General features: G+C 39.6%; 1 protein-coding gene across 1 annotated transcript in view; it reads right to left on the bottom strand.

Annotated features, from left to right (window-relative positions):
- c9 (complement component 9) overlaps positions 1 to 16508 on the bottom strand; it is a gene marked incomplete at both ends in the record, with an annotated part of 38227 nt that overhangs the window by 307 nt on the left and 21412 nt on the right. The window contains 5 exons of the mRNA XM_080839784.1: positions 341 to 569; positions 1994 to 2169; positions 2523 to 2763; positions 2872 to 3126; positions 11508 to 11646. Of these exons, the coding sequence (XP_080695910.1) occupies positions 341 to 569; positions 1994 to 2169; positions 2523 to 2763; positions 2872 to 3126; positions 11508 to 11646 (1040 nt within the window). The remainder of the gene's footprint in view (positions 1 to 340; positions 570 to 1993; positions 2170 to 2522; positions 2764 to 2871; positions 3127 to 11507; positions 11647 to 16508) is intronic.

Raw genomic sequence — 16508 nt, 5'->3', positions numbered from 1 at the left:
AAATTTGGTTGGTTGTTGGTGGCTAGTTTGTTGAGATAGCCACTTGTCACTTCAGGAAATGCAAGCAAATGTGACCAAATATTCACTAACCAAAGATCACATTTTTTTTGTAAGAGGCTTTTGAGATATGCACCCAAAGAATGTGATATGGAGTGGAAGGAGCTTATATGACCACAATAATATCAAAATTGTCGATTTTTACCCCATAACAAACATATTGGACTTTTCAGAAGAATTCACTATCACCACAATTCTAGAACCAAAACTAAAGAGCTTTACGATTGGGCCTCAACTGTTTTGTCTTCCATATAAGTATTGTAAAAAGACACTGTATTCTCACCTCTCTGTAGCTGAGAACGGAGCTTCTCGCAGACCAGGCCCTCGTACTGCTGCAGGCAGAGACAAACACAGCTCCCATCCATCTGGAGCACAGTGCCCCCATTCATGCAGGGCTTGCACTTGCACACACTGTACTCTGCAACATAGTCATCGATTGCAAGAAGCACATTGCTGCGTTTCTCCTGGCTGTGTGCTATTTTCAGTGGGATCAGATTGTAGATTGGTTCAGGCTGGAAGAGAGAAAGATAATTAATGAAATGTTGTAAGAAATTCATTAATGAATTTATAACTAGACGTAACGCAAAGCGTTACAAAATATGACCGCCGAACTGTTCAGTAGGTTTTAACAAAGAATGAGTCATGGTTGTCAGTGTGTTTGTGTGTTTTTATGTGTTTTGTTTGTGAACATTGGTTTGTGTTTCATTTTTATGTATTAAAGGAATTATTTGTGATATATTTTGATGATTTGGTAATGTAATGTTTTGTGTACTACTTTTTTGTGGATTGTTTTGGTATATTTTTCTTTTGTAATGTAGTTTGTTAAAACAGGTCACATAAAGAGGTGTGGAAACAAAGTGAAGTTTCCAACAACCAACAGGTGGCGCTATAGGTGGTATCAGTCAGGCATATGTACAGGCATATGTACGGGTTCGGGCCAGCGTCCACCCTAAGACATTTTCTCTGGATCAAACAATGTTCTCAAGAGTTATAAGAGACTTTGTGTTTTGTGGCAAGCACTAACAAGTTGGCAAAGTTTGAGGGTCTGCCACGCCCACACCTTCCGACTAATGAGAAAATCCAATATAGGTGTGCAAACGCCGTCAAAACACATCTTCCACTCAAAATGGCCGACTTCCTGTGGACCTGCCACCATGGCGTCGAGAGACTTTTTGGTGCGTCCAAGCATGATGAAGACTTGTACCGAATTCCGTCAAGCTACGCCAAAATAACCCCAATGGGCAGGGGTTTTTGCAATGGGTCGCTACATGCCCACCAAATTCCGTGCACCCTGGTGTTTCAGTGTCCCGAGAATCGTTGATAGAAAATTGGCCGGCTAAAAAAGAAAAAAAGAAAAAAAAACGAAGAAACCTTACCGGCTTTCTGAACTACTAACATAGTTTGATAAGACAAAGTTGTAGGAAGTCTATTAAAGGTGCTATTTGCAGTTCTGCGTAGCTGTCAGCTAGCAAGCTAAATCATTTCATACTCCAAGCAAATTGGGGGTAGCGTATACGTTTGCCCATCCCTACCTTATCTCTGTCACAGAAGCAACAGAAATGTTTGAAGGCAGAGGACATTTGTCTGCATCAACACCGACTAATATTTATTTGTTACATTAGCCAAATAAGGATAGCCAAGACGTATTTGCTGTTTTTGCTACAGTGACTCCCCTTTGCTTTGAGGTACAAAATGGTATTACAAGAGAGGCCAGATCAACGTTATATGGTTAGCATACTACCTACCTACTTTTTAACTACCAACAGAGCACAATAGCTTTTTTGACACTTTTGACATGTCAAGACTATTATTTCTTCACATTTAGTTTTAACCTTTCTAACTAAAACCTATATACAGACAACAAGACAATGGGGTATTTCTGTGTGGCTCATATAACTGTGCATCAGGGATGAAGTGGGAGTAGAGGTATGCTTACATCACTTTGGATGAGTACTGGAGCATCAATTATGGTCTTAGCCCATGCTTCATAAGTTGAGGTGTCCAGAAGCCCTTCCTTCTCTATCTTAGTTTTCATGGCTGCAGCTTTGTCCACAGTCCCCCCCCTCACAGATGTCATGATGGAATCAATTGGAGCTTTCCCTTCAGTCTCATCTGAGATTGGAGGAATTTACACAGATGAGGATTTTGTGTATGTATAGTAAGGTAGTATAAAGTGCTTTACATATTTGTCAGTGGTTTTTGTATACTCACTTTTGTTTTTATTGTGGATTTTATTGCAGTTGTCATTGTCTAGGCCGCCTGTCACAACATTTGTCACACCAACCTTAAGGCAGTCCTGGAGCATTCGTTCTGTTATCTCTGTAACCATCAATATATCTCACTTAAGGCTGTAGTGCCGGGTTTGACAAAATCATTATTATGTTGCTGTATGATGTACTAAACAATTCACACATATTTGGTTTTGACTATGAATGATATTCTGGATGGCCAAAAATGAAACTCACTCTTTTCTTTTACACTTTCCATGTTAAGAACATATATCAGTTCATATTCTCCCCCAGATTTTCCATTTGCTGCGTAGTGAGTGCCATAGTCTTCAAGGAAACGAAAGTACTGTCCCTTATCATACTGTACAGGCAAGGTCTCAACATCTTCTAGAAAGATCTTTGACAGCATCAGATTGTTTGACCTCATTCTGTAAGTACTCAACTGCACTGTGCCCTTCACCCGCATGAAGCTCTTGTTCTGTGAACAGAAAAGGGATGAAAAGAAGAGTCAAAGAGGTTAGGGAGCAAGCCAAAAAAGTCAAAGTAAAATGAAGGTATTCAAAATTAGCACAATGGCTAGACTTACTTCTGTTTTAGTGAACTCCGTTATCTCTTTAATCATGTCAGTCTTCTCGTTTTTAAAATCGATTCCAATCTTCCCAGTTGATCCCCCAGCGGATCCCCCAGCGGATTCCCCAGCGGATTCCCCAGCGGATTCTGTGCTCGTGAATTTGAAGGACAGGCCGATACTTAGTGTGTTCTTGTTCTCCTCTGTTATTTCCCTCAGCAGAGAGTGTGTGGTTTCATACATCTCCTTGGAGGCAGTCTCTTCCACTTTAGTCTGAGTGAGAAAGCACTTATAATGATCAGACCTCTACCCTCCTGCTGAAACTCAAAACCAAATATGACATGCTGTAAAATGTTCAAGGACTGTAAAGCATTTTTTCAGTCAATTGTCTCAAAAGTGTATTATTGAGGAATTGAGCTATAGTGCCACGATTTTGTGGCGCAAGGTGCTGCAAAATCGATGAGAGCAGATGAATACAAATGGTATTTTTGCTCATGAATGAATGGAGTGGGATATGGGATGGTTTGAAGGTCCAGTCGTCAGTTGAGAAGAATTTCCGAAGGAATTTCTTCTGAACTCCACTAGCGGTGGATTTAGGAACACATTTGGCAGTTTTCTCATCTGTGATTTGTTCTGAACTTCAGACGATTTTGAGAACGCAAAATAGCAGTAGTAAATTGGCCAGAGTTAACACAAGATGCCCCACATGGCCGCTCCGTGTTAGAAGTGTTTAGGGCTGAATATGTGAGAAATCGTTTATGATTGCGTTCACATGAACTCTACAGACATCCTCAGATTAAAATCTATCTATAAATCCAGGAATCTCTGTGTCTCTGTCAGGGTGTCAGTCTGTCTAGGGCGTATCTCACTGACGGTAGTTACGTTAGTTATGAGATTTCGCATGTAGCTTACGCATGTACCTGTGCATCCTTGATTTTGAAGATTTTTGAATTCATAGTTCGCGAGATATTTGTATTTTACCGTTTCCCGTAGGGACTAATGGGTTATCGTTTCCCGTAGCACCGAAATGACGTCACAAACAAAATTAGCGGTATTAAAACTATCCTGCCTTCACTCAAAGTTCAGAATAGCGTTGGATACCTTAAGGAGGTCCGCATTCAAATTCTTCTTGGTGAACAGATACAGACTTTTGCTCAGGTAATCTTAAGACAGTGATTGATTTTATCTATTCGTTTATATAAGCTTCTTTATATTAAGTTTCAAAGTAATGTCTAGAGTTGTACAGTCATCTAACAGACAGGGAATAGTAATCCATCAAAAATATTCATAGTGTTGGGATATATTAGTATAGCGTATTTTTACAGTTCATTTCTGCACTTATTTGACTTACAACTTGGCAAACTCATTTCATAAGCATGGTTGAAATGTAACTGTGATTACAGCACTTATTCATGGCATATGCAAAACGCATGAATTTTAGCGACGTGAATTATGTCATAGTCATAGAACAGTCGTCGTCATAGATGTTACCCCAGCTGATGCGTATGGGCCTGGCATGTAACCAATTCTCATTACTATGTTAAGTAGTATGTTGTAGTTTGATGTATTTGTATAAGAGTTAAGGCCCTTATATAGTACAATAGTCGTGTCGGATGGTCGGGCAGTGGGCGGGCGGCCGGATAGTACGTACTAGTAATTATAAGAATAATAAATACGAGAATATTTGTATCACTAATGTCACGTCAGCGCCCGGACCCGCACCAGCCATGCCCACCTCCGCGCTCTCTCGTTCACACTCACGGGTGTACTGATCACTCACACCTGTACTCTCACTCACCTGCATCGCATTTAGCATCCACGAGGACTAATCACATACACCTGTCACAGTCCCTTCTTATACTCCACTCACCTCACACTCGGTGTCTGGTACCGCACATCACAGGTTGCCAAACTTCTAGCTCACCGTAAGGATTCCTATCTTCGCTTGTTCTCTTCCCGTTTATGCTTCGTTGTTTCTTTGTCACGTTTTGGTTTGTTCGGTCCGAGTTAGACTCGTGTTTTGTTTGCCCTCCTGGTTTTGTTTGTTACGATCTTTTCTTTCAGAGCTTGGCTCTTTGTTTTGTTTTACGTGTTCTTGTGAACCCGCTCCTTTGTTGGGCTCGACTATCCCTAAAGGAATTATTTGTGCATGCGTACATATCAGTGGCGGCTGGTGGTTTTTAAAGTGAGGGAGGAAGGACTGTGCTCTTGGTTGCCATTGGCCTGCTTATTCCGTTGGTGGCATAAGTATGTGAGATACAAGTTGTTTCAGGGTGTTTTTGTGGACTACAGTACTACACCACCATTGTACTTAAAAAGCTGGTGGGCAGCATGTCTTTGGACTAGACAAGGCCAAAAGGAAAGGATGCAAAGCAATTGTTTTAAGAAAAATTAAGACCAAAAGTGGTGCCATTTAAAATGCATCATACTCTGAATCATTCACAAACATCCTTTCCACAATATTAAACAACAAGTAAGACAACATTATTTCAGAACTATTATTATACGGCTCTTCAGAATGTTCCAAAAAGTACCGTTGATTTGAATGGGCCATCCCTACGTCATACCCTACATTAATTCCTGCTAACAGATCGCTGCGAAAAGATAATGACCACTGTCATTGGCAACAGGTTTTGTGCTTCTAATTCACCTCTTTCATATCATTCCGCAAGAAGTCCAGTCATTTTAACGTAACAGACTCATGCCCCCCATTCCAAAGGTCTTAAAATGTCTCCTTCCTTCCTTCCTATCAAGAGAGCAAGGAGTGTCCCATTGCTCTTAAACCTTCAGTTCCACTTTTGTCCGACTCCTTGAAATACGTCACATAACGGTTGTTTAACAATGGCGGACATAATGGTTACGGTGGCTACGATAGCAGAGTCAGAAGACCACAAGGCTACAGACCTTAAATGTACATATCAGCAGTAATTAAACAACTGTACTGATATTAAATGTACATGTACATGCCATTCTCAAATTAAAGCCAGTGACATGAGTATTTTGGTGGTTATTCACGATGTATACCGACAGTTAGCATGCCTAGCTTGGTAGCATTACCATTGGTTCTGAATGGCAGTTATGCTAAGCAGCTGGCTATCCCCCCACCTGGGACTGTATAAAGGGCTATTTTACCACCCGGGAATAGCCCGTTAGTGCACTTTTAATCGGACACTTTTCGCTTGACTAGCGGGGGCAATTATGCTGTGATTGATTAACAAAGAATTGTCTGAATTCGTTGGGGAGGTATACGTTAGCCATGTCGATGTCAGTAGCTTATTATGATTGCTCGCTTGCTAACGCACAGAGTGACGGCACCACATACTGCAGTCTGACAGAGCGCGCTAGTGCGAGCAGATACGTACACACAGTGTGATGATGCCACATCCTCTCTGATTAGAGTGTCCCGAATGTTGAAAATTAACGGTCTCTTGATCTCTCATCACTGACTGGGCATCGAGGAGTCGAGGAGTCAAGAGGAGGAGTCAAGAGAGCTCTCTTAGGTTCGGAACGCACGGATGGTAATTTGAAGTCAGCAAGTAATGGGTTGCTATGCAACACCTGAAACTTCAAAGTTCTATTTGCTTGAAGAACTATTTATTTCTAAACGGGACTCATGAAACGGCAACTAAATCATTAAAAAGAGGTATGGCGGAGGAATGTCCGATATGCGTCGGGGTGTTGTTCGCCCCGTCGGGATTTATTTTTGGCTAATGACCTCCGGACAATACATTATCCCTTACTTAACATGGGCTGTTAGCCTAACATTGTTTGTGGCAAATGTGGATGTTAATGGATGTTTCAGAATGTTGGTCAATGTTCATTGATCACTTAGGGGTGGACTGACATCCCTAAATTTTGCTAAATTTAAAAGTTGCTAAATTTAGTATTAAACAGAAATATATTTTTATGTTTAGGGTATGTGTCTGTTTTAGCAGATGCTTTAAGCTTATATTAAACAAATAGGCCTATGGAAAAAGTACAAACCCTGAGTTAATTACCTTTGTTCTCTAAAATTGCAAAAACTTCCTATAATTGCTGCTCAGATTATGCCAGATTATTACAACTATCACTCAAAGTAGCCTAGTATGAGGCCAATGCCCAAGTGACAAGTAGGCTAATTAGAATAGATACTAACACATCGCGTTCTGAAACATTCATTAACAATTCCCATTCAGAATGTCAGCTGAACGTGAACAGTCAGACTAAGGATAGGCGTACGAACGATTTAAACAAAACAGTACAGCCGATTGTTTTATATGGTACCAGTGAGCTATAAGTATTTCGCATACCAGTTAGCATTACGGCAGCGATTTTACCATTGGGTTTAGTGACTTGGATTTTTGGAACAGGTTTCCCTGTTGTTTTGGTACTAACTTTCTCTCTGTAGCTCAATGAATGAAACGGTTTGTTCAATAAACTAATGAACAATATTTTCGTTCTCAATTGCACATCCTCTTTATTTGCAATCTTTCTACAACAATCTTTAAGGGTGAGGTGTAATCGATATCCTTCTGCAGAACGGTTGAAAAGGGAAACTTCTTTCGGTATTAATGTCTAATCCCCTCCCTCCAACGCCAAATCCGTTGTTTATTGGTTAAGCGATGTTGGCGCAGACTCAGATGCTAGGGAGGTCTTTCCTCCCCTGGGCAATGTAAGTGAATGAGCCCCACGAGCCGCCAGTATCAGAGACAGATTCCATTTATCTCAATGGGAGCCAAACATAGACATCATATAGGTAGACGCCGCCTCCAATGCTTCAGCCCATTGCCTCGGCGAAACGCGTCGCCGCCATATTGTTTCGGGAGCTCTCTGACGCCAGAGGTCTGTCAGATGTGTCAAACAAGCGCAAGTTGCCAAGAGCTGCGGTTTATCTGGATAAAAATCACGATAACCTTTTACATTTCTCAACCAATTTCATGGAGTATTCAAGGGTTTATGCGCTACGTGAAGTGTGTGAAAAAGATTTGCCTCTACATTACTTTGAATCTCGCTAGTTAAATCGCCAGTCATACATGTGCATGGATCTATGATAAACGCTCTCTTTTCTTGCACAGCTTGTGCACTTTGAAAATACTGAGAAGATCTATAAACTATCAAAATAGTGCTTCTTTAGTTGTTATTTCTATAGCAGTAAAAATATACACATCTCAATATATACATACGTACACATCTCAATAGTTGAACTGTAATATAAATAACATAGCATATATATAATACAATATAATATAATGACTCAGTATAATGTGCAATGGAATAACATATATGATATATAATATGTGATACAATATAATATAATGTATTTTAAGTATAGGTATATATTCATATTCCACAAAATCAGGCTGCACCACATTGCAAAACTGAGCACGCTGCAATTACAGACTGGCAACAGTCGAAAAAAGCTCAGCAAGACGATACTTTTTAAAGGGTTCTAGCCTAGATTAAATTATTATATTATATCATATATTGTGTGAAATTATATATTGTGTCAATTGCACTGCATAGATCTGAAAATGTTAGGAGCATGATTGTATATTATGTCAAATTGTACAAATGTACAAATATATATATATTATATTATATGAATATATACCTATACTTAAAATATATTATATTGTATCACATATTATATATATCATATATATGTTATTCCATTGCACATTATACTGAGTCATTATATTATATTGTATTATATGCTATGTTATTTATATTACAGTTCAACTATTGAGATGTGTATGTATATATTGAGATGTGTATATTTTTACTGCTATAGAAATATCTAGCTTTTTTTTGTAATGTTGATTTGTGAAATAACTGTGTATTGCCAATTGCACTGTTAAAGGTTTCTTAATGCACATACTTGAAAAGGAACAATTAAACTATGAAAAACACACTGACTGCCAGTTTCTCACTATTTGATGTGTGCTCTTTCTCTTAATGAGGGTCAATACGTAGTAACTAAAGAAGCACTATTTCGATAGTTTATAGATCTTCTCAGTATTTTCAAAGTGCACGAGCTGTGCAAGAAAAGAGAGCGTTTATCATAGACCCATGCACATGTATGACTGGCGATTTAACTAGCGAGACTTCCTGTGGACCTGCCACCATGGCGTCGAGAGACTTTTTGGTGCGTCCAAGCATGATGAAGACGTGTACCGAATTCCGTCAAGCTACGCCAAAATAACCCCAATGTGCAGGTTTTTTTGCAATGTTCTAGGGGAAGCTAGAGAGCCATTTTGCTCCATCCATGGACAAAAACTCTACCGAAGATGGACGGTAAACGGTAATTTTTCGAGCCCTTTGACATATATTCGATTAAAACACCTATTTTTTGCTTTTTCATTTTTAACTAGGTGGCGCTATACATGTTATGAATGGTTATGGTATGGGTTGACATGGCCCCTTGACACAAACATACAAGAACTATTTGGCCCTCCAAGGCCCTACGGTTCTCGGGATATTCGAAGAAAACTGTGACGCGCCACCTACAGGCCAGTTGGTGTATAATAATCATATAAATCAATTTATTGCATGCCCCCCGCAAACAGAATTCCACGAAACTTAATGTGCAGTCAGAAGGTGTCATAATGATCCCACACCTTCGATTTCGTGCAGTTCTGACCTTGTCAACTTACAATTAAAATGTTTTACAACACTCCATTTTTGCTTTTTCATTTGTAACTAGGTGGACCTATACATGAAATAAGTGGTAGTGGAATGGTTGACGTGGCCTCTTAAGAACAACATACAAACAAAAAGGGGTCCTTCTAGGCCCTACGGTTTTCGACTTATTCACAGAAAACTGAATCGCCCCACCCTCTTTAAAAGGGATCCAGTCTGACGGGGGTGCAACGGATCAAAATGAAAATCAGTGGTTCCACGCTAATCTAGTAAGGCTACATGCCCACCAAATTTTATGCACCCGGGTGTTTCAGTTTCCCGGGAATCGTTGACAGAAAATCGGCAAACAGAAAAAAAAAAAAAACTGAAAAAAAACTGTCGCGCGGCGGTCATAATACATGAAGTGAATAAAGAAAAGGACTAAACCAGGATGCTGTGCTAGTCTAGTGAGCGTCGTTTGGCAGTGCCGTCTGTGCAAGTAGCCTATGGAAATCCAGACTATTCTCATTTGTAGTTCCACGTTGGTGGAACGAACTGCCTAGCACCACCAGAGCAGGGGCCTCTCTACCTTTAAGAAGCTTTTGAAGACCCAACTATTCAGAGAGTGCCTCCCTTCCTAACTGGCACTTCGACTAGTGCTTAACTTACAGCAGTTACATTCCTGCTCTTTTTTTATTTTCTATTTGTTTTTCTATTTCTTTTGTTACACTAGGTCTCTATGGCTCGTAGCTTGACTGTTCTCTCCCTTGTAAGTCGGTTTGGACAAAAGCGTCTGCTAAATTACTAAATGTCAATGTACACGAACACTGTAAATGAAAGTGAATAAATATACAAGCAGTAAACTCAATCGCGTTAAAATAGCCATAGTGGAATAGAATGGACACATCCGCGTCCTGCTACAGTACCTCCACCTCTGCACCAGTTAAGTTAGATCTGCGCTTACTTGACCGATGCTCACTTTCCGCTTTGACATGACTCACTTACGAGTTGCTTTCGTGTGGATTCGGTCGATTCCGACAGAACACGTCACTACGGTTGTGTGCCCTTATAAGCTGGCGGGGCGTGTATGTATGCAAACCCAGGTGCACGAGAACGCGCTTTTAATTTCAGAAAACTCTTCCGGGGGAGCACAGCTCAGAACCCTTCTGCTGCGTAGGAACACATTTTCAAGCGTTCATGAATTTGGCTGAGGTCTTTTTCTTACGTTATTTTTCCAAAGCCAATAAGAAACATTTCAGAAGAAACTTCAGAAAATGTTCGAGAATGAGGCCCAAGGACTGCAAGTTTAAGATGATAATGTCTTCATATCTTTAAGTTTCAAACCTAAACTTGATCCTTGACCCTCTGAAGTCGGACGGCAGGTATTTTAGTGATTTTCATGCTCTGACATTTGTAGACACATTTAAACAGCTCCAAATACTGTTTCCAAATTCAAATGCATTTTTTATGTTCAGCACAAGTTAAATACAATAACATTTATGCATGCCATAATTTGTGTTTCTTATTTCAGTTATACATAAGAAAAATGCTAAATGTCTTGGGCTATTGGCTGGTTACTTCCTTAGAGTATTAATTGAAGAATAAGAGAGGAAAAAACTCTCTTGGCATTAGCCGCTAAGAGTGGACATTTTTATCAGTCCACCTTATGACGTGGCACTTTCATCAGTCCACCTTATGACATGACATTTCATCAGTCCACCTTATGACATGACATTTCATCAGTCCACCTTATGACATGTCATTTTTTATCAGTCCACCTTATGACATGTCATTAGAAAAAAGACATTTTAACCTAAGAAGTGCCTTGGTTTAGAAACTTTTTCTCAATAATGCCATGTCCGTATGTCAAACTTCGCCAAGATGCCAACTTCCAGAGCATCTTGAAACAATGGGCTTCTTGTAAGTTGTAATGTTGAAAGACCTGCATTAATGTCTGCATTAATGTCTGATATGCATTGTATCAACTGAGGAATGTACCTATTTTCTAAGGGTAAAGGACATGGGCTTCTTGCATGCATCATGTACATTTGACCTACTTCATAGTTGAGGACTCCAACATTCCATGGGAGTCTGTCGTACTCCAAAGTGGTGGTGTCTCTGACCCGAGAGCACAGGCCATTAAAGTACTCATTATTGAAAGCCTTCATCCTGGGGCCTGAACCCAGAATATTGATGCTGCAAAGAATGGAATACAGGGAGTTATATATGACAAGTCACCGTACAAAGAAAAACAAAGCTTGAGAAGGGAAGTTTCATGTATGGTAGTTTAAACAACAAATTACACAGATGATAAACTACTCTAGAATGTATCGTTTTCATACTACTTTTAGTAGTAGACTACATAGAGCCTCCCTGTCCTTAAGTTACATAGTGCAATACCAGGCGTACCAGGCATGCTGTGGCAATGGCACAGACGACATTCTCCACGTATTACAAGTCAGTACCACCAAAATTATTTTAAAGCTGTTATTTAAAGGTAAAATTGTTACATGTTGCTTTAACCTAGCTGAATGCCAGTGTTATCCTGACTCGAAGCCTATTTTCAAAGTGTCATGTTATGGATGAAAAATGGATGGAACAGTGGAATTCCCCCTGATGATGGAACGTAACATTTGTTTTTTAAAAGCAGGCCTGTTGAATGATGTAAAATAAAAATCTTTCTATCAGCCTTGTTTTATTTCTGTTTTGGCTACCTGCAATTTAATATTATTTAATATTGATCGAGATTATGCTACATTAGCATACATGAAGATGGTAGGAGGAGGTGTTACTTTCAAACTAACTTAAAGTTTAGATAGATAGATAGATGAATAGTTTATTAATCCTGAGGGAAATTGTATCATCCAGTTGCTTATACACTTAGCTCACAAACATGAATCACAGTAAAACAATACACATAGGGAGAACATGTTCACAGGGAGTGGGGTGTTTACAGATATAGGATAGATCTGGCCCTATATTACAGTGTGCATTGATTGTGTCAAACGGGGAAAGTAGTGCAAAGAGTGCAGAGAGATAGTGCTCATGTCATGTGCATGTGTGGATAGTGCAAAGATAGAGTACTTGTTCTTGTGTGTGCAGGATAGTGCAAAGTGATATAAATAGTAAAGTCAAGTCTGTCCAAGGGGCTAGTTTAGCCAGTAAAGGATGTGGGATTGAATATAGTGAGATGAGAAGAGGAGGGCAGACTGAGGTAGACTCAAGCAGAGAAGTCCATTTCCCTCCCCCTCCCCTTCTGCCAAATTGGCTTATCAATGCCATAGCTCTAGACAAACAGCTTCACGTTAGTATTGTATGAGGACAGCAAGCTGTAAGATTAGCCAATGTTTAACATTAACAAGACTCATGTCAATAGGCTATATGGGCCATTCTACCGAATTCGTGTAATATGCAGTCCCTCAACAATAAAAACTATTTACAAAACAATTAGGTGTTTAGGCATAGATATTTAATTAGAAAATGTTATGGTCTATATAAACCCAATGCATTACATGAGATAGTGATAAGCTAAATATATACAAAATCATCATTTATAGGGTACTTTCTATTGGGAAGTAGCTGTCCCCAACCCTGACATCTAAATTTCAATGCCTTTAAATAACACTTTTCAATTTTTTTAGATTTTTTTCAATGATTTCATTTCAAAGATCTTTATGATTGGGTTGAAACAGAACTTGGAATATTTAGATTTATTGTGGGTTTAATTTTTAAATCAATTTTCTATACTCAAAAAATCATGTCCCTAGTTTTCATGTCACTACCGAAACACAAGAGTTTTAGTCCATTGGCTGAGCCTGTGTTTTAGCCACGACTCTGCATTTTTGACCATGCAGTGACACTGCATCTCTTACCCTCATGGTTGAATGGTAAGTAGCTAAATCCCATAGTTTTTGTATAAATGTGTTCCAAAGTCTGAAAATCGACGTGTAACCTTAAGAATTGTCACTACCGAAACGCATGTTTTCTTCAGTTAAGTAAACCTTTTGGGGTTTCATGGAAAATCTTATGTTTGTATGTGTGTTCACCTCTTCAAAGATGTATTTGCATGCCGTGTGCTTGTTAGAATTCTTTATTTATGCTTAAAGTTAGCTAGAATTGTCACTACCGAAACAGTCACTACCGAAACATATGGTAGTGACCTGATGATTTCAGTAGTGACAAAATGAAATGGTAAGTAGTTCAATCCCATAATTTTTAAATAAATGTGTTGTGTGGACTAAAGGGCGGCCCAGAGCACCTTTTGGAAGATTTTGGGAGAGAAATGAACATCCATCCAACAGTGCAGTCACTACCGAAACACTGGATGTCACTTCCGAAACAGTGCAGCACTACCGAAACACAGGATGTTTTGTAAAAAATTAAGTATATTGAGTAATCAACTAAATTGTTATGATACTGATTGGATTAATGTATGTTCAATTTCATCAATGAACAACTCTGGAATCAATATGATCAGTATTTTGCATTGTACAAAGAAATATTGCACTTAGATTTTGATGAATTGTATAAATTGAACTTGAAAGTTTGGTAAAAAATTCATTTTTATGGATTTCATTGTAAAAACCTTCAAGAAATATTTGTAAAAATACTCTTCAGAGAAGGGAAGGAAACACAATCTGAACAGGTCAATAATAATACTTTTTTACTATAGTAAATGTGATGTTTCGGTAGTGACAATTTTTGGAAGAGGAAAAACATTCCAACACATTCTGAAAATACAATATAAAAATTGACTGTTCTTTTACTAGATAAGTGTACTTTAGATATGGTACAATATACATACGGACAAAGTTTTGGGAATAAAACATAAAAAAAATCCAAATATTTCCGACCTGACTTTGCACCAATTCGGTAGAATGGCCCATATGGAAAATTGTGTCCTACTGCTACTGGAGATTTTTGATAGCGTATTATAACGTTTGGCGAATTATAACCTTACTGATCTTTCCTGTGGATGATATTTAGTGGCTACATTTGTAAGGTCAGCCTTGTCAGGTGATTATTTTCCACTGCTGACTAGAGCTAGCCTGGTGACACCAGCCTACGTATTTCAGCCTGATTTGACCGCCTGATTTGATTTCAAGCTCATACGTAGTCTGGCCCAGCCCCGCCTAACATCGTTTCCAGGCTTCACCCTAAAACCGCACCAATCAGCGAACAGTTCAGAGCTGTGACTCAAAACTCGCCTTGCCGAGGTGCATGTAGTCCAGCGAAGTTTGTAGACCGAATGCTTACCAAACGTTGCTGATTGGTTAAGGTAACTCCAATGATTTTAAACCTCAAGCTAAACACCCGCCCATCTCGGAAACGAAAATGCATGGGGTTTTGCCAGACTGACTGACGGAAAGAAATGGCGTCACAGGCTGGTAATGGCCAGGCTAGACTAGAGCATGGATCGGGCCGAATTTTTCAGTCCGAGCCCGGCCCGGTCCGACAGGATAGTAACCGAGCCCAACGGAATCAATTTCTCAACTGTTTATATTACTAATGCCACATTGACGAACGTTTTTTATGAATAGCATGGCTTTATTAAACTGGGGCATCAACAGTTAAATGCTCTCTCTCACAAACAAGCGCTGTTAAACGCACAAGCGTACACAATAAGGCCAATAAGCATATTTAAATTAAATGATATACATTGCAAGAACGTTTAGTAAAATGGTGCGGCTCCTTTAAGCAGTGTTGCCAATTTAGCGACTTTCTCGCTAGATGTAGCGACTTTTGGACACCTCTGGCGACAAAAAAAATTATCTAGCGACTTAGCGACTTTCAGGCTCAATCTGGTTGAATCTAGCGACAATTTCACTTGTCTTGTGAGTGACAAATCAGTTGCCCCGCGACACCATACTATCCGCTTTCAGTGGCGGGTGGAGAGAGACAGAAGTATTGATTGACATGAGCCAGAGCAGAACTAGAAGAACTACGGCTCTGTTTACGCTTCGCTTCACCAATCACCGTAGACGTGATGCGTGATGACGCGGCATGCAACATTTGCACCCCAGTGGCTTCCGGTTTTTTAAAAACTGTCATGATTTGATTTAGCTTGTAGCTACATCGCCTGTCATTCACTTCTGGGTGTGTTAGCTAGTAGCTACATCAACTTCTCTGATGTAGCTACTAGCTAACACGCATCGCAGTGAATGACAGGAGATGTAGCTACAAGCTAAACACATCTAGCAGTGAACTACGGGAGGTGTAGCTAGAAGCTACTAGTTAGCAGTCTGCCGACTGCCGCTGCCTGCCCTGTGCCTTCGGAGTGTTGGGGAGAATCAATGCTGGTGACCGATTTGAATGCTGTGGCAGGCTGGCCGCAGCGACCGCAGTGAATCCCTTGCAGTCTCTTTTGTCCAGACCAAGGGACCATTTTCGACCATACGTGGCCATATTCACACACATTTTATTTAGGATTAGGATTTGTTATCAGGGCATGAAAGCAGAGTCCCTGTGCTGTGCAGCCAGTGTCCAAATGCTGTTGATGTGCTTTCAAGTGTAATCCAAAAATGGGGTAAATCACCACTGGTCTATGATTTTGTTTAAACCCAGTGCAACTTTATGTAAACATTCAATGAAAAATAAACATTCAATTTCTAGTCTTTTTTACACGTAATAAGTTTCAATAACTCCATAGTCAAACCATTACATATCGACATTCAAGGAGCAAAGATGAGACGTCGTTGTGTGGTGAGAACTGATAGAAAATCGTAAACAACAACAATCGCCGGTGGGGAGAGGCCATTTTTCCATTGACTGGAATCCTGCTTTATTTATTGTAGGTAACAAAAAATAAAGAAAATGGCGGCGATTGTTGTTGTTTCTCACCATTCTCACCACACAACGAGGTCTCATCTTTGCACAAGCTCGATATGTCGATATGTAATGGTATGGAGTTATTGAAACTTACTACGTGTAAAAAAGACTAGAAATTGAATGTTTATTTTTAAGCCTCGAAAGTTGCACTGGGTGCCTTTAAGTTTGTTTTGGTGAACAATGCGTTTTAATACTGCTTCATCAGGTTGCTTGATGAGTAGTAAAGTGCA

This window comes from Sprattus sprattus (assembly GCF_963457725.1).
Source record: "Sprattus sprattus genome assembly, chromosome: 5".
In the NCBI taxonomy this organism is placed as follows: Eukaryota; Metazoa; Chordata; class Actinopteri; order Clupeiformes; family Clupeidae; genus Sprattus; species Sprattus sprattus.
This window is presented reverse-complemented; position numbering and strand designations above follow the sequence as displayed.